Source organism: Anser cygnoides, chromosome 4, assembly GCF_040182565.1.
Source record: "Anser cygnoides isolate HZ-2024a breed goose chromosome 4, Taihu_goose_T2T_genome, whole genome shotgun sequence".
Lineage (NCBI taxonomy): Eukaryota > Metazoa > Chordata > Aves > Anseriformes > Anatidae > Anser > Anser cygnoides.
In genome coordinates, this window is record NC_089876.1 from 15,816,034 (window position 1) to 15,843,407 (window position 27,374).

Sequence of the window (27,374 nt, forward strand, 5' to 3'; positions counted from 1 at the left end):
GTATCCCCATAACTCTTCTTTCACCTGTGCTCATGGTTGCTATCTCCTAGATGAACAATTTCAGCACATCAAAACCAGCTGCCTTTTTGTTGTTGTCACTAAAGTCTCCCCTGGATTCTTATCCATCTGAGTCACAATGAGATGAAAATAGGGAAAAATGTACTCCTTTCAGGAACACTAAGTAGTTCCTAGACAAAACTTCAAGTTCTTTTCTGTGTAAATCTGTGTAAATCTACTTGGCTTAGAAAGCATTTAATCTAGATAAGAAAGTACGTGTTCCTGTATCTGTCATTAGTTTCATGTACATGGAATCAACTACAAAAAACTAGTAGTTTAAATTGATTTTATACAAGAGACTCCATTTTATGAGTTCATTATAGCTATGTAATCTGTAGAAAAAAAGAACATCAAAATCAGAATTTACTTACCAGATTCATCTATGTCAGCATCTTCATCCCATTCCTGGAAAGCACGACTTTCATCTTTTCTATTTTTCACCCATTCCTCATCAGGTTCTGTCTCAGTATCTGCTGCAGGACCACTATACCAATCACCTACTCACCGAGAGAGAGAGATGAGCGCAAACTTTTATTTGAGCAGAAAACAGCAATAACTTCTCAGTATACTGTGAAGTATCTAAAGATATGAAATAAAATAATAAATTTTGCATTCATCTCAACTAAGGTTGGCCTGACTCTGGACATAACTCATGTTTGGGTGATGTTTTAAAGCTAGAGATTCCTGAAACAACTGCAGTACCATTACACAGCTCGTTGCCTATTATGTTATTCCTGAGACATGCCTTCTGTCCTTATTTCCTTAGTAGGGACCAATGATTGCAAAAACAACAGAAGTGATTATGCAGTACCTGGACTGTGTAAGTGCTCAGGTTCTTTATGGTCGCTAAATTGACCACAAGCTTCTTGTTTAGCATTTGATTTGAGGCATTTCTGTTTTCCTTCGGAAACTCACAACCATATAGTCAATCAGTATGTATTTTATTAGCCCATTTTTAGTCACTGCACATGACAACTCCATGAGCACAAACCCCAAATCCCAGAAGGAGCCTACTTACAACAGCTGTACAACCCAATTATAATCTATATGACTCAAATCAAGAGATAAACGTTTTCTAGAACATTTGGATGAACACAAGTATCAGGACAGCTCTGCTGTTTTAGCTGGGAGGGAATCCCATTCTCCCCAAAAGCTACTGCACAGGCACAAGTTATGAGTACGCTGTAGTGTTGGGCTCGGGATAAGGATGTCTGCTGCCTCCCTTAGTGTAGATATACTTAAGGCAGGAAGAGCTTATCCCACTATCTCACTAGCGGGAAATCCTATTATCCCACAAAAAAGAACAACCCCTGTTAAATAGTTTCTTATTCAAGCAACACAGACAAGTGACAACGAAATCCTAACTATTTGTCAACGAACTGAGGGAAAGGGCTTTGGTGACATTTCTCATCTACTTTATCCCACCTTCGTAATACACAGAAAGACTCAAAAACCTTCCCTGTATGAGAAAAAAGTTAAAAATTAAACCAATTCTGTAGATTATTATTTTATTTTATTTTTTTTAACACCCCCTCCCCTTGGCAGTAATTCCTATTTGAGAAGCTTCCACCCAGTTTAGAGCACTTCTCCACAAATGACTGCATTAGTAAGTATAGACAGTACGTCATGGGAATGGCTTCCTATTGTGCCAAAACCAGGTTCAGGAATAAGCCAATTTAAGCAGATGCCAATTATCTCTTTTGTGTGGCATGTAAGCATAAAGTTAACTACGTTTCAGAAGAAAATTCAACGAATTTGAACTCTGAAACCTCCCCACATAGCCACTCCGTCTGCTCCAGCTCTGGGACCAATCTATTATTGTAAGTTAGATTTATTCAGCCAAAAAAATTAATTCCAAACAGAAAGACATTTAACTCTTCTCTGCCCTGTACAGACTTTAGAAGCCATAAAGATACAAAAAGAAAAAAAAGCTCTTAGCTTTTAGGTCAAGAATTTAAGTTATAAACTAACTTTATTAAAATCTTAAAAGACATAAAATATTGCTTATTAGAAAACACAATCATCTCAACCACAGGCACGGCATCAATTGTGTAGCCTGCAATGCCACCCTCCAGTGATTGTTTAATACTCACACAAGTCTGGACAAAGACAAATATTTGTATTTTAAGCTACAGATACACTCCGATGACTCTCATAACTGGCCTTTACAGAATACAGAGTATTTTGTCTGTTTGAACAGGTGCTTTTGCAAAGGTTACACTTCTCAATAGAAAATTTTAAAGAACACAAGTCTGAGGAACAGAAGCTGGAGCACACCACTTCTTAGTCCTTACTGCAGTACAAGGTAAGATATTTAAAGAACCAATGATAAAACTAACACATGCAGTTTCTTTGAAGTTTGAACATCAAAAAGCAAGAATAGGTCACAATGAAGTGCTACAACTCTGTTGTTCTGAGCTTCAACTCTGCAGTTTGGTGTGAGTCATCAGGCAAACCTCCCCAAGGAAAGTATACTAGTCAGGAACTAACAAAAATGTATTTTATTTCTACCTAGTAACAGAATAATATGAATATATTACAGAAATAGCAGCAGCAGCATTTAGAACTCAAAATCCCTACACTATAATTAAGACGTGGTACTAGTGAGCACACTTGTTAACATTAACACAAGACAACAAACCTCAGTAAAACTAATAAACAGTTTGTATGTAAGAGCTATTCATGAGTAATGACCAACTCAGTGTTTAGTTTCTTCATACCTCCATCTTGCTGTTTCTGTTTTTTTTTATTGATGCTGCTTGTTGGTTGTTTTTTTTTTTTTTTTTTCAATTCAACCAAGTTTCAAGGCAGTTCCTGCCAAAAGCGTAGAACCCTTCCAACACGCACAGCTTTCAGGATCATTGTATGACACAACAGCTAATAAAACATTATTTGCTATTGATTCAAATTCTATAATTGACATGCTTTCAAAGAAAGAATTAAATTTAACTTACCTCTGGCCCAGCGAACAGGATAAAGATGTTTCCAAAGAGATCCAGTTTTAGCCAACTGTGACCATTCAGTGCTTACTTGACTACACTGACATAACTCTTGGGGGTTAAGGTAACTGAAAATGGTCACCATTACTTCAGGAGGAAGATTAGTAATATTTGTGGTGTGCCCTGTTACTTCAGTTTCTGAAATATAGAAAGTTTGTGTTAAGTGAAGTAAATCCTCATAGCTTTAAATAGTAACGGTGTAACTACATTCTGACTACATCAATGAAAAAATGTATTAAAGTGTTTTAAACAATTGTTTGACAAAAGAAACGAAGAAAATAGGTGTTGTTTTGTCTTTAAAAAGCTTCCTCTGTAGTATCACCTTCAAAAAAAGCTTAGTTTTCTGTTTGCCATTTTCCCAACTGGCTAGTTCACCCCCGCCCCCCCAACTCTGATCCCACAAGACTCCGAGAAAGCCCTAGACAAAAATAAACTGCTCCTACTCTACCACAGCAAGATAGCAAATACTGCTTTCCTAACTGGAAAGCTTTAAAAATATGCCTTATGTCATACATGATATATATACCTGCTTTGCCAGATTCCCAATAAATAGTATCAACACACAAAGTCTACCAGCTGGGCCCACTCTCACTGAAAGCACTCAACCTCTTGACTTGGACACAGCAAGAAATCTATACTTAGCTGTTTGTAGCTGTCTTTTTTTTTTTTCTAGCTTTAACTGGAAATATAAGCAATTAAGGTGACACTGAATATTAGGTCAGACACTAAAAATCAACTACTATAATATATACTTTAATGGACAATAGCAGAAACCATCTCCAATAGCTCTCCTTTATTGCCACAGTACCTAAAGATCTGTGAACTGTAACGTATTTAGTGCTTTGGTTAGATGTGGTTTTTTGTTTCTTTCTTTTTGCTGTTTTAGAGAATTTTCAATACTTTGTATAGTCAAATTACTTGAGAAAAAAATACTTCCAAAATGTTTTTTAGGAGTCCTTAGAAATAGCAGATTTCACAAATTAGTACGACACAAAGTATGTGAGACTTTACTGTGAGACACCGATCAGGTTTCTCTTCTTTGCAGAAAAGCTTCAAAGGTGACCATAAGAAAAATAATTTGCCCTACCATAATCTGTTACTACTTCAAAAACCAAGATGTGTAACTACAGTTTCAACTGATGAATCAATGTATTTATCTGGACACCTGGCAAGTCATTGCAGATAGACTACAGGGAATTTCACACTAAAATTCTGCTAGAACTGCACAAGACTACAGCTGTGATATTTTCTTCCTTTTCTAAGAAACAAACGAAAGACATACTCCCCTTCCCCTAAAGTCTAGAACACAGCTGTTGCAGAGTTAGTACTGTCCCAAAACTGCAATTCCAGCTAGACATAATAGCAAGCAAAGCCATAAAACTACTTTTGTCCTGTTCAGTTGTTCGGACTCAAACAGTATTTCACACCATAAACAGCAATGTTTTCTGAAGGCTTGACCTGAAGGGTAGAAAATGACCAGTTCAGTAGTTCAAAAGTCAAGTTTTGTCAAAAAAATGGTTCCAGAACAGAGTTTTTCAAGTTTTTCTGATGAGAGCACCACACCTTATCAAAACCAAAGAGTAAGCTATTTGTCAGTCTCACCCCAGTATTACACTTGTGGTACATTAATCCTTCTTCCTTGGTACATTAACTCTTCTTCATTTGTTAAGAGTGACAACAGTAAGCATGGAAGATGCAGGCTGTTTCAACAGTCAGAATACAAGCCTAAGTGCACTTCAGTAGCATTTATTCTAAGTTTCATCAGGAAAGGTAGAGTTAGATGAATGCAAATTAAATACCCACTTTCAGAATGCACGTTTCATCTGACCTACTCACACACTGTACAGATTCATACCCTTGCACTAACTCCACAAACACAGCTCCTTCCTTTCTGATTCCCCAGATTAACGGTAAATATTGCCAGTTGACTAACTATCCTGCGTTACTAAACCATCAATAGAAAAAGCTTACAAAACAGGCCTGAAAAACAACAATTAAAGGCAGAGTCTGCAAACAGAAAATGTGATTTTTACGGAAGTATGAAATTAAAATTTAAGTATCGTTTCTACCTGTTTATTGTATCAAGTATTATCACAGGAGGGAGGAAAGGGGAAGAAGTCTGAGAAAAGATAAACAGTATCAGATACAGTAAAGTTTGCCAAAAGCCTGTATGATATAGTAAGTCTTCAAGTTTCAAAACTGTTTTGAAGAAATTTCTACTTTACAAAAATTATTTTAACTAAAGTACTGTACTTGTAGATATGCCACTGGTGTGGCTTTTTAGGCAAAAACTGCTTTTACTTTAATTAAATGCTTCACCTTGATCTGCCTTCTCATCCACTGAATACTTAAAGACCTTCTGAAGCTCTTCAGCTTGATTCCACTTACTAAGACCTCTGAATTCTGCAGCCTCCTTTTGTGAGCAGTGTTGTGCAATTACTTTCTTCTTAATATCTTTCAGTTCTTCGTAAGTAAAGTATTCCATCAACATTGGCTGAAAAACCTAAAGCAAAAAAAAGAAAGTGCAGTGCTGACACAGATCTACCAAGACAGAAATTTCCTGTTTCCATTCCTCCCCAAGCACAACATGGCGTATGTAGATGGCCCTGTCCTTAGGTTCATTTCAGTTTTAAGTTCTAACCCTGTGCTTGCCAATGGGTCATTGAAGAGCCTCAGGCATGCTGTTTACCTGTTTTCCCCAACAGAAGAGGGAAGTGACTAAACTAAACAACTTATCAATGTACTCACACGGAAGGTAAAGTGGCAAGGCAGAAAAAACATGAGGGAAGATTTCTCTTAGACCTCGGAAGATTTGTTCTCTCCAGAAGATGCTTCCCAGTTTTCGGATACCCATAAATCATCAGACTGGCAGTACTAGTCTTTATGTTTCAAATATAGGTCAGAGGCTGTTTGGGAGTGTCAGTTTGAGTCATGAAGCACTGGTTTATAGGACTTCTTTTAAGTTTTGCTAGGCCATACGACAATTGCACTTTCTTTTAGACTTGCACTCTTTCACATTTAGAAGTTATACAACGCATATCATAAGTTTAAGAGCAAACAGTATTCTGAAGACTCCTTTTTAAAGAAAAAGGGAGGATTTTTTTTTTTTTTAATATTTGTGCAGGTCTAGCAAGTCACGATAATGGTACCAAAGTTTACAGTAATGCATTCTATTTCTGTTACTTACCGTTCCCATAGTTTTACAATTTCCAGGCACCTTAATACTGCATCTTCTGTTTTATAAATGGATTGTTTTATACTGTTAAACCATCTGTATGACGACGTCATGAAGCAAGTTAAGCACAATACCATGCTTTATACTGACGCTGTTCCTCTTTACCTGAGCTCTACTGCGATATTCTGCATACTTCACGTAACTAAACCCTTGCTTAAAGGTTATTTGTAATAAAACAATTGCATCTACACATATGTAACACAAACCTTAATTATCCCTCTAATTATATAATGTTAATCATTTCAACTTTTCAGCAGTATTTTAATCCACCACCACCAGTCAAAAGGAGGCAATAGCATACCATGTGTCAAGTAACTTCCTGTTAAGCAGCTATACCTGCTGTAAACAAATTCCAGCCCCAGTGGACTTGTTACCAACTTTCAAAAGGGCCACGATTTCACCATAAATTTTCAATATATTCACTGTTCTAGAACGTGTCACATACCATTTACAGAACAGAACAATGACACCACAGTCCTGAATGCAAATCAGCATAATAATTAAAACAGAATTGTGGGGAAAAAAAAAAAAAAAAAAATCAATCTCTTAAGTCCTTTGTCTCTGCACAGTCATTTCAAACCACAAGGAAGATCAGCGTAGTATTTGAGGAGAACTACCTACCTCCTCTTCCTCTTTCATATGAGGAAGGAAATCCCTGGTAAAGGCTTCCAATCTCTCCTTCAGCTGTTTCGCATAGTTTAGCTGTTCATATTCATTCTGAAAAGAAAGAAAAGATTTAACTGTTATCTAATCCTGTCCACCCGTTCAGGGGTTGAACTATTAGATAAACTGGTGTTTCAACATAAAGAGCATGTATGCAGTATGCTCTGTAATGCTGTTTGCTGTATTTAGTAGTAAGAATGTGTTAACTTTAAGTTTCTTGACAAGCTGACAGTCTGTATTGACCTGCTTCTAGACAGAACAAAGTATTACCTTCCTGCCAGATTCCAGTTTATTTTGTTATCAGATATGAGTTAGCTTGTCTAATCACATTTTTACTTTAGAGCAAAGACCTGAAGCCTGCCAGTCTACAGTCTAACCCAAAGTTCAAAGTAGTTATAGACTAATCTAAATATTTGCATATTTTGCCCAAGAATCCTTCCAGGATATAGTAATTCCATTTCATCTTCTAACTGCATATATTTTACATTAGTTACTCTACAATTAAGTTTCAAAATTATAATCACAAATTATAGTCCTATGTGTTTTCTATATAAAATATATGTATTTACTTTTGAAGTGGAAAGAACTTCAAAATAGAGACGTGACTTTAATATTAAATTTCCTCCAAACTCATCTATCAATTTATTAGCTAGTTCTTTGTGCCAGCAATAAGTTGGTTCTTTAGCCTGTCCCATAATTGCAACATACAGAAGTTCCTCATAGTTCTTACAGTAAATGTTGTAAGTTTTTCTTTTCAAGCTTCTACAACATTAAGAAACCCTATTATAGGAAAACCCTAAGCTATCAGTTTAAATCAAACTAATCACAAAAAAAGAAGTTAAACAATTAACATATCTAAAGGAAGTTAGAAAAAGCCTTTTTTTCCATATAAGAAGTCAATATAAGCAACAGAATAACACTAACACCCTATTATAGAGGCTATAACACAAATCTAAATGTTCACTTTCTCTCTCCTTCACATTCCTTCACGTTCCAATTCATTAACGGAAACAAAACAAATTTTAAGGTTTGATATTCACAGGAAAAAATTATGTGCAAGATTCCAGTTCAAAAACCACTCTAGATATCAAATATGCTGTTGATTGATTACATTTTACTATTTTTCTTACTGAAAATACAGAACATCTATACGTTTCTAAATGTCAAATTATTAATGGAGACTACCACTCTTAGAGCTAAGGAAGGGGGAGTTGAACTGTGTACCCCAGAGAAATGACACAGCATAATCAAGATGAATTCCTCTCCAGCAGAATCCAACATGAAAAAGCCAGCTGGAGAAGGAACATGTGGAGTTACTCAAGGACTGGAACTCCAGCAGCATTACCGAGCAACAGATTACTGGAAGGAGTGCACTACTTGCTAATAGAATAAGACAATGCACTTTTTTTTTTTGCCTAGGTCCTGTAATGATCTCCACTTGTGACAATAATACAGTTCTATGTGCCCCCCAGAAAAAATACTCGGGCTTTCCCAACAAGATAATAAAAACTAGAGTTTCTAGTCACTGTTGCACCAATTAGCAGAGCAGTCATATTTGAAACTCTCACATTGTCGTCTCCAAAATATCTCCAGTTATGCAGTGATGGACTTCTCTATGTCACAAAATAGATCCCTGAAAAGAGTTTTTACTAGAGGTATAGTAACTGCAGTGAATGGCAAAAGAATCTAAGTTAGCAAGTTGAAAATTTTCACTACTGTATCAAGAAATAAGAAGTGTTTCATTTCGTCCTAATTTATTTGTGGAGAAAATTAATAAAGGTTGAGACAAGCTAACATGCAATCACAGCACATTTTCCTTAGGACAAATCCTTTTAGAGTCTGCTTACCTTTACATTCTTTAACCCTTTCTCAAACAGGCTAAGCATCTCAGAGAGTTTGTTGTCCGAGTGCACGTTGTACACTGTCCGGCTCCGTTGCTGAAGTAAGCCAATGATACACTCATTTTCAATCTGCTCATGCATTTTGAATTCCTTGAACGTGGCATAGAGGGACTGCAGAAGAGCCCGGAAGTCATTGTTGTTGGAGAAGTTGGTCTTGGACAGCTAAGAGAAAGAAAAGCTCATAAAAATCGACGAAGAAGAACACACCAAGGTCAAGTTAAACCATTAGAACAGGTATTACATCCTGTTATTCATTGCTCCCACTACTTTCAACATAAAAGCTGAAAACCTTCTGTTATAAAGAAAACTGGCAAAAATGAGATTTGAGTGTTCAGTTCAAGCAACTCACTTCAAAGATATCAAGAATTAGGGTAATTAATGCTCTTGAAGCTTCCAATCTTCAAGCACAGGAGATTAAGATCACATATTCAAGTACATACATAGGAACACACCTTTTTTTTTTTTTAACAAAAACTTCCCCATAATTTAGCTAATTGTTGCAACAGAATATAATTCAAGACTACTTCTTCCAGACACAGGCAGAATTAATATTGGCACTTGAATAGGATAGATTAGCAAAGATTTCTAACACCCACATATTAATATGACTTTTAGAATTATTTAGAGAATTTATAACTATTTTAACCTTTATGGCTGACTTGCCATTTGATTTTTATTTTTTTAACAAGAACTGACAAAAGTTTCATGCAAAACCCTCGAACTTGTTTTTAAAAAAAACTTTCAAAAACTCATCATGCACGGCTGTTTCACATATAGGTTTCCTCCTACAGTTCATTAAAACAGTAAACCATCCATGGTCAATCCTTAACTCCCAAAGTAAGCTACCCAAACAGTTTTACTACCATGTTGTGCTTTGTGAATAAGGGTAAGTAAACTAAGGGATTTCAATGCGCAATTCTTTGATTTCCAACAGCAGCTACGTAACTGTACTTCCCACTACAGGCTCTGAAAAAAAATGAAGCTATAAACTTCAGAAACATTTCAAGGAACTAATTACAAGATAACTGCAGAAGTTTCACAAGGCCTAATGTATGCAATAATGTACACTTTGAGAAGAGTTTCTAATTGCCAAAAAGGAGATTACATTTAACCAGGCAAATGCTGAAGGCAACCCTCTCGTTCCACATGGATGCAGAGAGCTGAAGACAGCAGTTAAGTAGCAGGGTAACTTTTAAAAAAGAAAGATTTTCCTCGAAAGAGCGATGTTATTATAGCATTAGTTTTAGAAGCCAGTAAAGTCAGAGCTGTATCGAAGGAACATAAACCAACCTTGGGAAACCCTGAAATACACAGATGTAGGAAGATTTCCGGGTAGAAATCAAGGCAACCTCCCCAGCCTGGCAGCTAACCAAAAGGTCCAGCCACTTCCCGAGGTCTGTGTGCAGGTGCTCGCTGATAAAGCTGTTATCAGCAGCCCTGGAGCTCACCTTACGTACGGCCCACAAGGAGGACTGAGTTTTAGCCAGCGTACACAAACTGCGTAAACTGTTTGAAAAGGTTTCCCATGGACTGAGAGCTGACAGATCAAGATAGCACAAAGACCTAAGTTACCTGGTAACCCATTTTTACATACATACATGCAGACACGGTCATCATAAACAGCATTTTCAAACTGTGTTTTCCTTTGGTGAATGTTAAAAAAAAAAAAAATGGTATTTTTCCATTCTTATGTCTTATTGTGTGTGGCTTCAAGAACCGCAGCCCACAGCGGTACACAAGAACAAGCATTCTACAAGTAAAAATATTTTAATTAAATTCAGAAAACAAGCCACTGAAATACTTCAGAAGTGTTTTGGTCACCAAAAAAAATCCCCAAACTACGTTTTTTGTTGGAAATGGGAAACAGACACATACTTTCATTTACTACCTGCATAGCTCAATGCTAACCATGAGCTGCGACTCCCAAAATGCCAATCACTTAAAAAACGGACTGAACGAAGGCACTGACCCGTCCTGACAGCGCAGCGTCACCTCCGGGCAGCCACAGCGGTGGCAGGGAAAGCTGGACACCCGCCAGGGGCTTACACAATTCCCCAGCAGTCATGGCATGCTCTACTTGCACACGAGCAAAGCGACTGCCATTAGGGAAACACACTGACTTAGCCTCAGCTGAGAGCAGAAATAGGGTAAAATTAAATTTTTTTCAGTATCTTTCAGACCAGCTACCGACAGGTCAGGATCGACTTCTCTTCGTTCGTGATGCTGTGTCTGGATACACTCCTCACCTTCAGCCATTTGCCACTCCGACTTCGGCGATGGTGCAGCTTGCTTTCTGATCTAGCATCTCTCTTCACCAAGGACTGTCTCAAAAGTGTTCACTCAGCCCCCGTTAAGGATGCGCAACACCTGCAGTCAGTCCCAAGCACCCTCTTCCCCACTAATCTTACTCGTTCCCAAAAGCTTAGCTGTTTGACTGACATAAAAACTGAGACAAGACTGATGAAGTGTGCAGCAGGAGGGTTAGAGAGAAATGTATTTTGCTGGTGGGTACAGGAAAAAAAAAAACCACAGATTTGGTTCTGATACAGAATAGTATTTTCTCTTACTCCTGACTCAAACGTTTTCAACACAAATACTTCTGTTGTACCTATTTACCGTCATCAGCAAACTTGGAACAAGCGAGGAATCCAATTGTGCATTCAATTTAAGAGTTCCTATCGTAAGTGCCTTGTTAGAGAAGCCACTGGAACGTGAAATACCCGCATACTCTGCTCCTCTCTGCTACTGGGGCTTCCAGCAGATAGCCAAGAGATTAAGAACTATGGAGAGGATGTCGAAAGCTTAATGACTGTACTTGAATCAGCAACTGGTACATTAAAAAGGTCAGCTGAAGCTGAAGAAAGCTGGCTTTTCAGAGGCCAGGTAGCCTAGCAACAAAGTCACTCGGTCAGATCTGCAATTTCATTACCAGGCCTGATGAAGTCTTAGGACGAGCACCAAGAGCGTTAGCAGAGGGCAGCTGCTCCTCCCCAAGGCCCGCTTTTCGCCAGCTCTAGGCAAGGGAAAACTAGCACAGAAGTTGTGCAGTGCAAGAAGGAAACTACCTCCCCAGGCTCAGGTAGACAATCCTAAGAGTGGCAGGGTGGAGGACATTGACTGTATTATATTTGCCGACTGGTTAAAGATACGAAGCACAGTACGTGTGAGATCCCTGAGCTGACTTGCACCACTAAACTGATTAGCACTGCTGCAGGTATTAGGGGTATCTGGGAGCTTGCTGTCCTTCTGAAGACACCACGTTTAAACAAGTCCACGTTTGCAAGTCTTAGACTGAGCCAACAGCACGTCTGGTAAGGGGTTTGCAATACAAGCTAGCTCAGGAGCAGCATCACAAACACCAAAGAGAAATTCCCAGTGCCTCCTGAGGCCTTGTCCTGGAGCCCCAGGAGACAGCCACCAGCCGGAGCACCGGGCCAAGGTGCAGTGCCAGTTACTGCCACCTCTGGTACAGCTCAGGGACCTCTGATCTAAGTGCACAAGCGGCCAGCAGCTGTAAAAACTGAATGCAAACTTGATTTTTAATTTCAAGCTCCTAAAAAGAGATCTGTCAAGTTATCACCTCTGTTTCATGAATACTGTGGAAAATGCATCAGTAATTCAAGGGCAGCTGCAGTGCCAGCAGTGAGGGGAAGCAGGAGGTTGCAAAACAGCCCAAATCTGTTCCAAATCACAGCACAGCAAGGAGACAGACACACTAACGTAAGAGCGCTGTTCTCCTCTAAAGCTCTTTGTACCTAAATTGCCAACTTACACCTTTACAATATAAGATACTTAAAATGATGACAAATAAAAAAAAAAAATCAGAAACGCAAGCTTTCCAGCGATGCTAAAAAAGATGTGTATTAAGATTATGACAAAGTAGAACGTAAAGTTTTCTGCCATCGACTCAAGACCAGGCAACTCCATCCTCCCTTTGCAGGAAAAGACAGTAATGTTGAATTACGCAATCACTTAAATGGACCTAATTTTTTAAACCTCGAATTACTCAAAGAATCGCTACACATGGTAGAGATCCCTGTACCTCAGGCACCCATTTTAGGTGAGGGCCCGACTCCCTGTCCCACAGAGCCACTAACATACTCAGGACAAACGTACAGAGACACAGCAAACAAACACCCTTCCTTACTGTAAGCTGTCATCTCGTGTGAATAAATAAGCCACTCCAATAAAACCACTCCAATTGCACAGTAACTAAGTCATTGAACAAAACACCGTATTTAGTTTCCTCCTGCAAGCATTCTACATATTTACCAATAAAGATCACAAAGATGTCTTCCGATAAGAAGGAAATTCACATTTCTGGCAAGTGAGTTTACTGTGAGTTAGCTCAAACAGTTATTTCCTAGTGTCTGTGCCAAAAATATGTTGAATAAGCAGAGGTTTGCTTCTTCCTTAAAAATATCCAAGCACACAATCAACAGGTAAGGAGGAAAGCAGCAAACAGGAACAAGTAAGAAGTATGCTGCTCTTACCAGACTAGCACCACAATAAGCAAAGCCTATATTCTGTGCAAACTTTTCAGGTTATGAGTATCTTGCTATATTCCCAACTACAGGCTGGAAAATAAAAAACCTGAAGAAAGAACAGGAAAGGGCAAATTGCCTTTCCACTCTGCCCAAAGGTTTTACACCTTTAAGGTAGAATTACTAAGAATAAAGCAAAAAGTTCACCAAACACTATTTCATACAAAGGCTTTCCCCATCAGTACCCAGAACTCCTCAACAACCTTTAACCCTAAGAATTCAGTCAGGAACAACAACAAGAAAATAACTTAAAGGTTTTTTTGTTTGTTTGTTTTTGTTTGTTTTTTTTTTTCCTTTCTCATGCATCACCACAAGTAACATTTTCGATAGCTCATTACCGTATATTTTTATTTCCATGTATAATCACTGTGCTTAAGACTTATACAAGCAGCTGATTGGCACTGGAGTTGAAATACCGAAATTGTAAATATTCCTGATGATCAAAGCAGACCACATTTCTACCACTCGTTAAATCAGATTTAAAAACTCACTAAATATACTAAAATATTTTTCATTGTTCAGCAGGCAGACCACTGATTTAAAAGCTGACATTTTTAAAATAGAAAGGTACTGGGGGGACCGGAGAGGAAAGCAACACAGCATTACCAGTCAGCCACAAGTTTTCACTCACGCATTTTTAGGTATTACCATTTCACATAGGCAATAGCACTAAAACTGAGAGGACAGAAACTTGGACTCTGCGGAGACATTATCTCTGTTTTATGAGGAAGAAAATGAAGGGTCAAAGACCAGAACAAGGTGTGCCTGTATCAATACCAAGAGCACGTGCTTTCAGGTTATACTTCATCCACCGTAAATTACGGAGTGGGATGGAGGAAGAAACACCCAGAAGCAGCAGCCCTGCCCCTGCTTCCAGCTGCACCTTCCTTCCTACCCTTTCCCTGGAATGTGCTCCAGCAATTACGCAGCTGCAGGATGAACCAGATCACTTTACCGATGCACGAAGAAGCGCACGGTGCCTCTGCAGCAGGTTCCTCTCTCACCTGGTCGGGGCACTAGGCTGAGCGACAGCCTGCAGTGACATCCAGGTACATCAACGTCTGTCTGAGACCACAAGGAGTTCAGCTACTTCACAATCCAGCTTTTCAGATGTATAAAGCCTTAGATCAGAAGACTCATACAGGTTTTGTTGTTGTTTTTTAAACTCTGGGTGCTTTCTCAGCTGTGGGTCTACCCAAATTAAGAGTAATTAGTAAGGCAGGACAGGACCTGCCCAGCCCATGGAGGGACTCATGAAGAAATTTAAAACTTTCAAAAGCTCCTAACTTGTTTTCTGGGTAATCCTGTCCTCTATACAATCTCATCAATAGTTTTGTGGCTGAAACAAAACAAAATCTTGAAATAGCGTTTGGGGGACCCACTGCATTGACACAAAGATTAAGGGTATTTTTAAGGGTAATTTTCCCCTCCAAGAGCACCAGCAACGGTGCAGGTAAAGTCTCGTACTCTGTATTTTGAAAGACTGTGGTCAAGCTGATAAATGCCAAGCATGACAGAATAGTGGACCTAAAAAATAAACTGAAATATTTTCATTTTTATTGAGGTCTTCCACCTCTCTCTCATGCTACAAACACAATCAATTTCTGCCACTGAATACCTATAAGAAAGTTTTGGGCTCATGAAGGACTTTTCACAAAGACCTCAGTAACTGTGCAGCACTGCACCAGAATTTTCAATGAGGCAGCTGCTACGAGTGTCAGACCTCCTCAGGGACTCAAGCAGAGCACACGGCCAGGAAAGCAGAGCTAAGATCGTCCAAGCCTTCTCCACCACGCGGTTTCCGCAAGAAGAACTCTACCAGGCATGAAGAGATCCAGGTGTTCATCATGGTTGCAGAGATGAACCCAAAGAAACACCAAAGAAAAGTCTAGTGAAGATATGAAACACATGGGCCTCATATGAAAGTAGAATGAACACTTGCAGTGATGTTATTCAGTTGTGTAGCAGCATTTCTCATGCACTTTTAATATTCCTTACAAGATTTTTCTTTTTTTGTATTCTCTCACCGGTAGATTCCTCCTAAGCCACGGCCTTTTGTCCGTCTGTCTGGAAGCACCTGAAGTCCCAAGGGTGAAACAAAGCTAGCCTCACGGCTCCCCTCCATGTCCTCGCTGCAGTAACTCAAACCACAGGCACAGCAAAAATACCTTTGCTTCTCTGCACCAGCCTCACTGCAATTCCCTAACACAATCGAACATTGGCACTGAAAAAAAAAATTCACTTTAGGCATGCACTGCAAAAACAAGGAGAGCCACCACTCTCTGAAGAATTACAGCTTACATTATATTTAATCAACTATATCAGAAATTATAAAGCATACCCTCAGGTAAGTGCATGCCACCTGTATGAACGCCAGTACATGCTAATTACAGTTTCTAGCTTTTTTAAGGCATCAGTTTGGGGTTTTCTGTGTTTTTTTTTTTTTGGTTAGGTGTTTTTTTGTTTTGTTGGTTTTTTTTTTTGATGCCACAGAATAGAAAAGGAATAAATTGTTGTTGCTTAAAACAGAGAAGGGCAGAGGTGAGTTGTTACTGCTCTCCACAGCAGGCTGGAACAAAGGACAAAAGATCAGAGCTACACACGAAGGGTGAACAGAAAACTTTCTTTTACAATTTGAGGGCAAAAATAGGTGCTGAGCAATTACCCAGGGAAAAAACCTGCTGCTGTGTCTGGCATAAGAAAACATCTGGGGATAGCTTATGATAGCGAAAGAGAGAGATAAAGGGGAGAAGCATCCAAGAAGTAAGAAAAAAAACTTTTCACTAGAGGAATAATAGAGGCAGAAGGGCTTGATGAAGCAGCAGGATCTAAAATAGGAGTAAAATTATGCAGGTCTGAAAAGACTCAAACTCCAAACACAGATGTCCCTCATTTAAATCTCCTTTGGCACTTTACTTAAAATGCATTTGCTTTAAAAGCAGTTACTTAAAACATATTGTCATTTTCAGATTCATCTTCAAAATGTTCTTCTGCATGAAGAATTAGAACGAGGCTGTCATTTCCCAGTAGGCACAGCAAGAAGTTACCGAACTATTCAGCATCTAACAGACAAGATGGAAAGAGGGCTGGGGGAGTCTGATAAAATAGTTCGAGGCACGGACAGCAAATTTTTCACACATCTCTGGACACCAACATGGAGGCTTAATTCCCTTCCACCTGCCTGCAAGGCCCAGCTAGCTGACCATTTGCAACCTATTAACCCTGACCATCCTAATTAGCCATTTACTTATTCTAGATCTAGGTAAGAATGAAAGCAGGTTCCCAATGCATCACAATGTTAATTGGTAATAACTAAATATTACGAATATCTAAATCAACACACGCTAATTGCCATTCATTTCCCACCGCTTCTTCAATGTACCCAAATCCCTTTTCAGGGTTTCAGAAAAAAACGAAAGCTTTACTAATTATTTTATTATTTTATTAGAAACAGACTTATCTTCATGGAACAGTCATTCTGTTCTTAGGGATATCGGGCAGAAAATACTTCTGGCTTTGAAACGGAAAGTCAAAATGGTAATTGTTTAATGTTTCAGTCCCCCTGCTGCCATAAAAAGCGCAGTCTTGTGTGGTCACCTAATTCCCTGATCAATGCTTTACAACATCAATTCAACTTAATCCAGGAGTGTTTTTCTCTCCCCAACTGGTTGATCTGTAATATTCTCACTGTAAGAACATCACAAATCTAACATTTAAAAACTGTTTGTTCCCTTCAGCAGAGCCCCAAACTTGCAAAGTAGAGAAATGACTGAAGCACAGCAGAAAGCTACTGAAACAGACATAAAGGTGAAAGAAACTTGAGTTATCAAAAGGGACAATTATTAGGAAATGGAGAGAGGAATTTTTAGCTATGTGGACATTTAGAAAAGAATCCTACAAAACCAACCAAGAACGTAACACCGCTGGTAACAGAATAGGATTTACAATATAAATAAGGAGGACTCATTCACAAGTAACAGACGACACACCAAAAAAAGAAAACAGCAAAAACGTCAATATAGACAGATTAAAAAAAAAAAATACTATCTATACACTTAAATATACGATTTAACAGGAAAGGCAGAAAGATGACAACACAAAAATTGTCATCTCAGCTTTAGTCTTCATAAGGAAGTTAAAAGTTAGTTGCTGTAAATATAAATATTGTCTTAAGAAACGGTCAGAAACGTAAGCTAGAAAACAAAAAGACTAGTTAAATCTTTATGCAAGTTCAATGTATTCCAGTCAGCAGAACACGACAAAATTGACCCAAATTTTCCTGAAGAACTAGCCAAAGTAATTACTGAACCATTAGAAGTAACGGCTGAGATTTTCTGCAGAAAGGGGAGATCACAGAAGACCGAAGTCAGGCAAGCCTAGGAAAAACCCTAGACGTGTTTGCTCCAACACCCAACGGTTGCACAACGCAGCGGAGCCGCTGGAGCAGATGTTTACTCCTGCAAGGGCTAGCCCTGTTCCCTCCTCCCACACCGCCAACCTGGCTCTGGAGCTCGTCTGACCTCTTAGCGAGCCAGTTTCACCGAACTGCCTTTCGCTTGGGTGAACTCGCTGCTCATCAAGGGGCCAGACAAGCAGTAATTAACCCTTCCCGAAGCAGCTAGCTGTCACATCCATTTGCTCACCGTATTGAATCTCGCGCTAATTTTGTGAGGCAGTGAGAAAGATTTCAGAGCAAGTTACCCATCAGCGACACAGCATTACAGCATTCAGGCCATGACTACGCTTCCTTTTGCTAATACAGCCTGAGTTTGCTGGGCAATTTCTCAGGTTCATCTCAGGAAAGCCTGAACATAACCCTCTGCTTAGAAAACACATTCTTCAGCTGCAAAACCACCACGAGACAACAGTTTGGAATCCCATCCAGCGATACCAGGTGTCTCTTCTGGGGTAGGCTCAGCCAAAATTGTATTCCAGGTGTGCATCTAGACCAGTCGCTATTTCAGTAGCCCAGAACTTGAAGTAACAACCAGATTCTTGTTCAAAAAGGAATCTCATTTCCTTTTGGTATGATAACCAATCTTCTTAGGAGGAAGATGATACGTTACGCGTTACAGGCCATGATTTCTCTATTTTTCTCATCTTGTTTTGCTTTACAGTGTTTCAGCAAACTAACACAGCGTACAGGAAACCACACGGCAGCTCAAGCACCTGGCAGCAGAGCTCTGAGAACAGCTACCGATGTTTACAGCTAAAGCAGAATGGGATTTTTAACACATAATCGGCAGCGATCTCTGCTGCCTCGTGACAGACAAGATACTTTTGGCCACAGCATGGAAAGGTGGAAAGCTACTAAAAACACGATCTGCAAGCGGTGCATCCCCAAGGTCATCATGCAGCCACAGAAATGGTCTCTGCTGGACACCACCACGCTGATGGGGATAACTACAAACTGCCATGGATCTGAGAGTCCTCAGATAGGCACAGGGAAGCCCAAAGCGAGTATGTGGCTATTAAAAAAGACTGCAGAGCACCATATCCAACGTGCATCAGCTCTCCTCAACACCAGCAGCGACTCGTTTTGCACAACAGATTTCAGGCAAAAGTAGACGTAATTAGGCTGAGGTTTCCCAGTAGCTCAAGCCAATCTAGCTGCTGGCTGCCACGGTCCCACCCTCTGCCTTGCGTTGGCTTCAGTGCTCATCTGACAAGCTCTTACTGGCAACACAACATCAGCAGAAAAATTACCCCGCTTAAAAAAAAAAAAAGAAAAAATGTTTTCTGCCAGCTTAGAGCCTTTGTGAGTCACTAAGCGCCGACGGGAGCAAGGGAGGCACAGCCTCAGCAGCAGCCAGATAGCTTGCAGTGTCACAGGGAGCAGCGAGGAGAGCTGACAAAAGCAACAAGTACACTGAGGTGCAGCCGGCATGAGCCCTGCGTATGGTTGGGTGCCTCGGTTTGCTTAGTCCAGAAAGCAGGTAACTCAGACGGGGGACGTGGCTACGATTTGTAAATACCTTCCTGACAACGAAGAGCAGTTGACTAGAGATAGGCAAACACTACCAGCTCTATTTGTAGCAAAGATGATGTCAGGCGTTATGAAAACCATTTTCGCTGTAGGGACTGTTACCCTAGCGCTCCTCTCCCTGTAGGGGCGTACTTCCCCGAGGACTTACCAGACCATGTGACAGACGCGAGAGCTTTGTGGGTTTCCTTACAAAACAGAATTTTGGTTATTCTTACTACGCAAGTCCCGGGCGCTGTGTTCAATGCAGCTGAAATGCTATTTAAGAATGCAGCAAAAGCAGGAAGAAATCATTGCTAGCAACAGTTAAGAGACAAGGATAACTTTTAGAGACACATCAAACTTCTAACATGTCTGATTCCCTGTCCTGCCTCACACCAAGTTCTGGAAGAACAAAATAAGCTACAGCTCTCAGTCCTCACCTAGTATTTAAGTACCTGCTTACTCCAGCCGTCAATAACCTTACAGCTGATGCCCTGAAAAGCACAGAAGCACCCATCTCACCCTCACTAACATTTGGGGGCATTTACTACACTGAGGAACTAACCTGACAGCAACTATGTAACACCACACAGGGCACATGAGGAAGGGTAGGTAATATATAATTCACAAAATTAAAGACCACTCAAGGGCAAACTAAATGTACGCAGTGCATGGCTTTACAGATTGTAATTGACATGTAAGCAGAACTAATGTCTCATCTAATTACATCATCTCAATCACACGAGGGAAGTCAAACAGATCACAGATTTTTTTCTGATGCAAAGCTAGTGTTACTCAAATACATGGGTCACAGGCACAGCCTTCAAGCTCTGAAACGGGGTTAAAGGATGCAAGATCGAACACTTCAAAAATATACATAGACACATAAATCCCCACGGCTACACTTCTTCAAAAGAAGAAGGAAACAAGCAGACTCCTGTGCATTAAAAAAAAAAATTAGGAAGATGAGAGATTATGTTCATTGCAGGCTGGGTAGTTTTAATCAAATTTGCCAATATTTAAGAAAGCAAAAATTCCTGCCCAGGTAGTTTTACTTTCAGCAAGTCACAGTAAATTTGATCAAAACTTTGTGGGAGGTTCAAAGTAACAGCCATGCCTCTCTAGGGATCAGAAATCCAGGAGTATCAGCGAATGACTACAGTCTCTGGTGCTTCAAGCAAACCCTGTTCAGCAACTGCGAACGCCATGCTCAATACTGCAGCAGGGGGCAAGGGGAGAAAAGTCCCATGTGGTCGCTTCGTGTGAAGTCCCCTCTGTTAAGATATCACAAACTTCTGTGCAGCCACAGATTAAAACCAACAAAACAACCCTGACCACAAACACTCAGAGTTAGCGACCGGAACAGGCCCGCAGCGGGGCCTGCCGTGCCCCGGGGCAGGACAGGGGGGCACAGGGAAGGGAAAGGAGGACTCCCCTGTCCTGCCTGCAGCTGGAAGCTGCTGCACTGCCCCTCCTCTAACTCCTGCCTCCTTTTTAAGCGCCTGCTAGCCCACCTGAGTGTGCAAACAGCCACTTACGCTCACAGATGGGAGGCACTACTTCTTTTCTCGGGGTGCTGGCTCTGAAGTATTTGCCTGGAGCCCTTCATAGAATTGTTAGGGTTGGAAAAGACCTTCTAGATCACCTGGTGCAACCATCCCCCTACACCAACGTCACCCACTAAACCATGTCCCTAAGCACCACATCCAACCTTTCCTTGAACACCCCCAGGGACAGTGACTCCACCACCTCCCCGGGCAACCCGTCCCAGTGCCTGACTGCTCTTTCTGAGAAGAAATGTCTCCTCATTTCCAACCTGAGCCTCCCCTGGCACAACTTGAGGCCGTTCCCTCTGGTCCTATCACCGGGTACCTGAGAGAAGGGCCGACCCCCAGCTCCCCACACCTTCCCTTCAGGTAGCTGCAGGGAGCAGTGAGGTCTCCCCTCAGCCTCCTCCTCCCCAGACCGAACACCCCCAGCTCCTCACAGCAGCCAGCTTCGCCCTACAGGAACCCCCCAGCCTGCGCTACTGAGCACGAAGCGCATAAAAAGCGACAAATCCGGGGTAAAACTCTTTCCACCCCAAACCTCCACCAACACCCCCCGGCCCTCCCCGGGGCACCCGGAGCCGCCGAGGGCGCGCACGCCCCCCCCGTGACGGGGCGGGGAGGGGAGGGGGGTCCCGGGGCCGGGGGCGCTGAGGGGAGGGGGCGCGCTGACAGCTGCGCACTCTCCAAAACCCCTCCGGGGAGCGGGGCAGAGGCCGGCCCCGCCCGCCCGCCGCCGTTACCTTGTCGCAGTAGAGCCCGACGAGCTGCTTCATCCGCCAGTGCGGCGCCGAGAAGACGTCCACCTCCTCGGGGAAGGGAGCCATGTTCTCCCCATAGAGCCCCGCCGGCACCGGCGGCGCTAACGGCGGCGGCGGCGACACCCCCCGCAACGCGCATGCGCGGGGAGGGGGGGGGGGGGGAAAGGCGGGAGCGGCCCGGTGCCACGTGACCGCCGCCACCGCCCCGCCGCCGCCGCCGCTGCTCGGGGTGGGCGGCGCGCGTGCGCAGTGGTGGTGGCGCGGTGGTGTGAGGCGGGGAGCACAGCCAGGCCCCAGAAGGGGGGGGGGGAACTGAGGAGGGGGTCCCAAGCACGGCTGTCCCTCACCCTCGGGGTGCCTGTGCTGGAGGCACTGCGCCTTCTGAACATTGTGTTAAGCTGGGGAGCAGTAGAAATTTCACTCTGTTGACATGCGATGAATAAAAATGCCCCCCCCTCTCTTCCCCCCCAAAATGGAGGGGGTGACCATATGTCTGTATGTGAGGAAAGGGAGGAGTGTCTGCAAAGGAACCGGGGTTTGGGGGGTAGGTGGACGTGTCCCCCACCGGGCTGCTGTGGGGATCTTCTCCCAGCCCCTGGCAGCAGTGGTGGCGGCTCCCAGCCCTCCATGCTGTCCTTGCTTCTCCTTGCTTCGTGTCTGAGACAAAAGGAGCAGGAACGCCGCCCTTGGGTGCTCACCCACTCCTATCGAAACAAAAGAAGCAGGAATGCTCAGCAGAATTGAGATTACAAATTAATCTGGCAAAAGGCGTTCGTAACTGCCGAACGACCTGCCAGTACGTAACCAACGTCCCCAAATTGCATTTTCAACCGTACAGTGCATGCAGCACAACTTCCTGGCTGAAAACTCCTCCATGCAAAGTCAGTGGCGTATGTTTGATAGACTAAAAGCTGGCCAGGTTAAAAATCTAAGCAACTACTTGTAAACAAATTGAAATACTTTGAGCAAAGGCACACATACGTCTTAGCCCAGTACTCCTCACTGTGCTAATGCTCGGGAATAAAATGTGAAATCCTTGGTAAAATTAATAGATAATGAGGAGAGATCACGTGTTGAGGATTATCTAGATCACACAGCACACATAATCCTTTTATCTCTTTATCTACGGAAATGATGCTTAAGCAATTGCAGCACTGGGTGTTTCCTTTTCCATTCATCCTTTCCGCTTCCAAGAACTTTTGAGCATGTTGACCTACTTAGTCATATTTGACAAAGGTGCACAAATCTTGGAAGATTAAATTTGTGCAACTCTGGGGAAAAAAAAAAATAGCAGTTACACAAGAGAAAGAAAGCAAGGCAAAACAGAGGTATTGTACAGCTGGCCAGCCAGCAGATGGTTGCATTTCCTTCTCGGCTAGTAAACACAACTCTGGTTTTGGAGGCAGTGCATGTGTTTCTTGCAAAGGGTGTCACAGCACACGAGGAAGCGGGGAGACTTGGGTTACTGCTGTAGGTAGAATTTATGAACCAAAGATGCAAACCCTCAAGAAACAGAGGCTGGTGAACTCTGTTGCTTAGAGGAGCTTGCAATATGGGCAGTTTCAAGGTCATATTTCAAAGCCTAAAACAGGAAATCACACAGAATTGGGGTTATTCTGCCAGGAGTTAATGCCTGAGTAATAGTAGGGGATTAACGCTCCCCCGTTTGCCTCCCTTCCGCTGGAAGCTACCACTCCCATGTGGCAGAAATAACAAGAGAGAACGTGTCTATTCCTCATCTTCCAGGGATTCAGAACATAAATATTTGCTGAATTTCATGGTAGTTTGAGTTAATATTTGGTTTGTGAACTAGACTATCTCCAAGGCAGATGTGCTGTAAATTTTGCTGACTCCGGTTCATGGGCAGACTTCTCTTCTAGGAGAGAGGGACAGAGAGCAGGGGACAGTGATCTGCATCCAGTGTGATCTGCCAGAGCGTGGGAGGCAAGATTAAAAATTTGTATTTTTCATGGACTACCTTAAGGGGAGACTTGGTCATTTTCTACAAGACTTTACATGGAGAGAAGATTTCTGAGGTTAGATTCTTCATTAACATAACAGAAAAAGACATCATGAGATCCAGTGACTGGAAGCTAAAGGTAAACAAGTTCAGGCCAGAGCTAAGGTATGACTCTTAAGGCTATCTAACTGTGGGAAAAATTTCCCTGGAGGTGTGTTAGGTCAGCCATCACATGAAGTATTTAAATCAAAGCTAACAAATTAGAAATGGCTGTGCTGAGTCACATCAGAAGTCCATCTGGCTCGATGTTGTATTTCTCCAAGTGGCCAGTGAAGAAAGGAAGCTTGACAGGGATGAGGTGGGGATCCCAGCAATTACTGAACCCGCTTCCATTCCCTCCGGCACGTTATGACAGTTCATGTCCTTTTTGCAGAACACCACCGAGCAGCCCCTACATTTTCTTTGGGAAGTTGTTGAGCCCTAACCTGGTGTGTCCTTGCAGAAGAGCCATTCTAAAACTCTGTATCTATCTTTTCAAGTTAACCTGTGTGTTTCTAAACAGAAATTTTAGTCTTGATGAAAAATTAGTGAAAATTTCTACTTGTTTCTATGTAGAAGTTCCCATCAGTGATGCCTCTGGTATCTCTTCTGAAATTATTGGGCAAAACTTGTCTGCAGTGAAGTCAATGGTAAAAAAAAAAAAAAAAAAAAAAAAAAAAAACTTTCCTTGACTTCCATGGATGGTTGTTCTCTCTAATCCTGAATCCAAAACAGTAGACTTTAAACCATGTGACTAACATGCCCCATCAGTATGGCCATGTTTCAGAGAGGTTATGAAGGGAAATAGGGAGGAAAAGCACTGAAGCAGTAACCGGAGTAAAGTACAGCATTTGGTGTGTCTCCACCATACCAAGCCCAACATTGCACATCTATTTCTGGGCAAGTCTTGCTTTCCTAAAGAACCTGCTGCAGATAACAAGTGAACTTGTTATCTTTCTATCACATTTGCAGGAGAAATCCATCATCAGCAATTTACTCAAAGATTAGAAAGATTTTGCCTTCAGCAATATGCGTTAAGTGAGAACTGGTGCATCAACATATAACTAGCATATATCTATAGCACTATATAAATAAATACAGAAATAATAAAGGTGTGTGTATTCACTGAGGCATGGAGACTGCTCAACAGAAAAAGAACGGGGATGTTTTTCAGAAACGTGAGTCTGTACAAAAAATACTCTCAAGTTAAAAAAAATTAATAATTGTTCTAAAGAGAGGGAAAAGTATTTGGCTGTATTTACAGCAGTGTATACCACAGGATATTTACAATGAAAAGTGCTTTCATTTATACCACTTGATGTTCTAACACAGTACTTGTGCAAGAAGAAATGGGAGGCAGAATAAAAGTAAACGGAAGTTGAAGATATTTCTTCAGGGCACAGGAAGTGTCTTAATCCTTCCTGGCTGACATATTTGTTCCTGCAAGACATTTTTGTTCATAAGGAAGCCTCGAAAACAACTATTATCACATTAAACAAATTGCTGTAAGTACCCTGGGCAGAAGGAGAAAAAGAGCTGACTAATGTTACCCATATGTGTGACACAAGTTAACATTGGAATTTGGGTTCTTACGAGATCAGCATCTATGTATTTCAATTTCTTTGTTCTTGATATGTATTTCAACATTTATTTTCCGCCTTTACGGAAATCCATGCAAAAAGTGTAGACCTTTCTTAGAAATAAATGAAATTGCAAGCACTTGTGGTGTTTTAGGAAGCTGAAGCATGGCAATAAAGCAAACCTAAGGCACTGTAAATACTTAATTTGTAAATACTAAATGTGGTAAATGTATCCTGAATACTGAAATATAATTTAATTCTCCCCAGTTACCACCAGGTGGCAACATCATAACCTTAAAAGTTGTTTTTTTTCTGAAGTAGAGAACATTTAGATATAAGGAAGTGATGTATCCCGTTGCTACATTCATTGCAGGAAACAGTACGATTACATTCTCCGACAAGGTTCAGATTTCTGCCCAACTTTGTCATTTGTGTAGAGAACTACAGCCACTATTGAAGACATTAAATGTTAAGCCTCCTGGTTTCCATTGAACTTGTATCATTTAACTCTCCTTTTTATTTTTTTAATTTATTTTTTTAAGAACTCGTGTTGTCAAGAATTCACGATGAAGAGCCTTTTTTTGTCTCTCTTACTAGTCTCTATTCTGTGTATGAACAGCTTTTCAGAAGTGCGAGGAAGGAAATGGAAAGGTGAAGGTACGACACAAAACTTGGAAAGCATTTTCATTGGAAGGTGTTATGACTATATCAGAATTGTGAATCCTGCTGTTGGGTAAGTTTTTGCATGTTTCTGGATTAGTTTTTACGTTCTGTATGAAATAATCAGTAATCAAAAGTCTGATGTTTCATTCCTAGCCATGAAAGTATTGAAGCCAACATTCATGTAGCTTTCTAGAAACAAAAATTGAACTTTGATGGATGATGTAATAACAAGCAGTGTAAATAAGGCAAGATTTTTAATGCTTCAACTTCATGTTGCACATTTTTACCCTAGTAATACAGTGTTCTGTGAGGAGAGTGCTGCACAGAAACCGTGGGGATGTTACTTCTAAAGCACCAAATCTGGCAACACTCCTAGGAAGACCAGCTTCACTTTGCATGTGTTGTAGGTCAGATCAAGTAAGAGGGAAAGGACCTCACTTTATAGCTATCCTGTGCTACTGAAAGAAACTAGCTTATCCACTTGAGAAATCAAGTAGAAATCAACTGGTGAAGTGTCATTATCTGTTCATTGTCTTGTCAATAGTCGTAGTTTTCACCATCTTTGTCAACTGCACAGAACTGGAGGTAACACACTTTGCTAAAATGACCGCTTTTTAATTCTTCTTTACATCGTTTTGGCTTTGGTAAAAAGGAGAAGTCTAAGGGCAGTGTCACTGAGGTCTGTCCTTTTTTCTGTCACCAGAATTTTTCCTGATAGTTTGAAGGTATTTGGAGAAGGGGGATGGCTGGGTTTCTGCAGTGTTGAATGGTAGTCTTATATAAAGTTAGATTATGTTGCATAATAATAGCAAATGCCACCACCTTCCCCCCACCTCCCATTTTCAGTTCCTCCTGCAGAACAGGAAGATGTAGGACTTGTCATGAGAACGGGTTTATGATCTTTAATGAAGGCAAAATGACGTTTCCTCCTAATAATCTTACCCTATCAGAACCATTTTGCTTGAATTTCTGCATGAAAGAATCCATCATCCTAATGCAAATAACAGAGTACTAAAAGTTCATCTAAACAACTCAAGCTTGGCAAATATATAAACACGTCAGAGTAGAAGGTGCCAGTAAACTTTAACTATATGTTTTACACACCTACAATATAATATAAACTACAAAAACTTAAGTCTGTTAACAGTTGTTTACATATCTGAAGTCTTATCTTGCAGTATACTCTAGATAGGTAAAGTTCCCATTACAGTTAATAGATGTCGTTTCATTTTTATCAGAAGAAAGGCATAACTAATAATGCAGAATACTCTAAAATAAGCAACTTACAGGATGGTTATTGTGGAAATGTTAACTTTATCATGAACTGTTTGGAGTAGTAAAGAAAGTATTTATAGATGACAGTTTTGTGGTCTAATTTCTGTGACATTTTCATGGTATAATTGTAAAGTTGAGGAGTCTGAACACATTCATCAAAATTCTTACTCAGAACAGCATAAAGC

At 41.0% G+C, this 27,374-nt stretch overlaps 2 protein-coding genes across 3 annotated transcripts in view; one reads left to right on the plus strand and one right to left on the minus strand.

Annotated features, from left to right (window-relative positions):
- FBXL5 (F-box and leucine rich repeat protein 5) overlaps positions 1 to 21,813 on the minus strand; it is a 35,627-nt gene extending 13,814 nt beyond the window's left edge. For both annotated transcript variants that reach the window (XM_048048257.2, XM_066995667.1), the window contains exons 1-6: positions 21,655 to 21,813; positions 8,802 to 9,017; positions 6,913 to 7,008; positions 5,376 to 5,559; positions 3,012 to 3,194; positions 429 to 554 (exon numbers count right to left, since the gene is read on the minus strand). In XM_048048257.2, coding sequence (XP_047904214.2) covers positions 429 to 554; positions 3,012 to 3,194; positions 5,376 to 5,559; positions 6,913 to 7,008; positions 8,802 to 9,017; positions 21,655 to 21,738 — 889 coding nt within the window. In that variant the 5' untranslated portion in view covers positions 21,739 to 21,813. The remainder of the gene's footprint in view (positions 1 to 428; positions 555 to 3,011; positions 3,195 to 5,375; positions 5,560 to 6,912; positions 7,009 to 8,801; positions 9,018 to 21,654) is intronic.
- Positions 21,814 to 23,744: 1,931 nt separating this feature from the next.
- Positions 23,745 to 27,374, plus strand: part of LOC106035386 (uncharacterized) — a 57,393-nt gene continuing 53,763 nt past the window's right edge. Inside the window, exons 1-3 of the mRNA XM_066995830.1 lie at positions 23,745 to 23,797; positions 25,042 to 25,176; positions 25,871 to 25,984. Coding sequence (XP_066851931.1) covers positions 23,745 to 23,797; positions 25,042 to 25,176; positions 25,871 to 25,984 — 302 coding nt within the window. The remainder of the gene's footprint in view (positions 23,798 to 25,041; positions 25,177 to 25,870; positions 25,985 to 27,374) is intronic.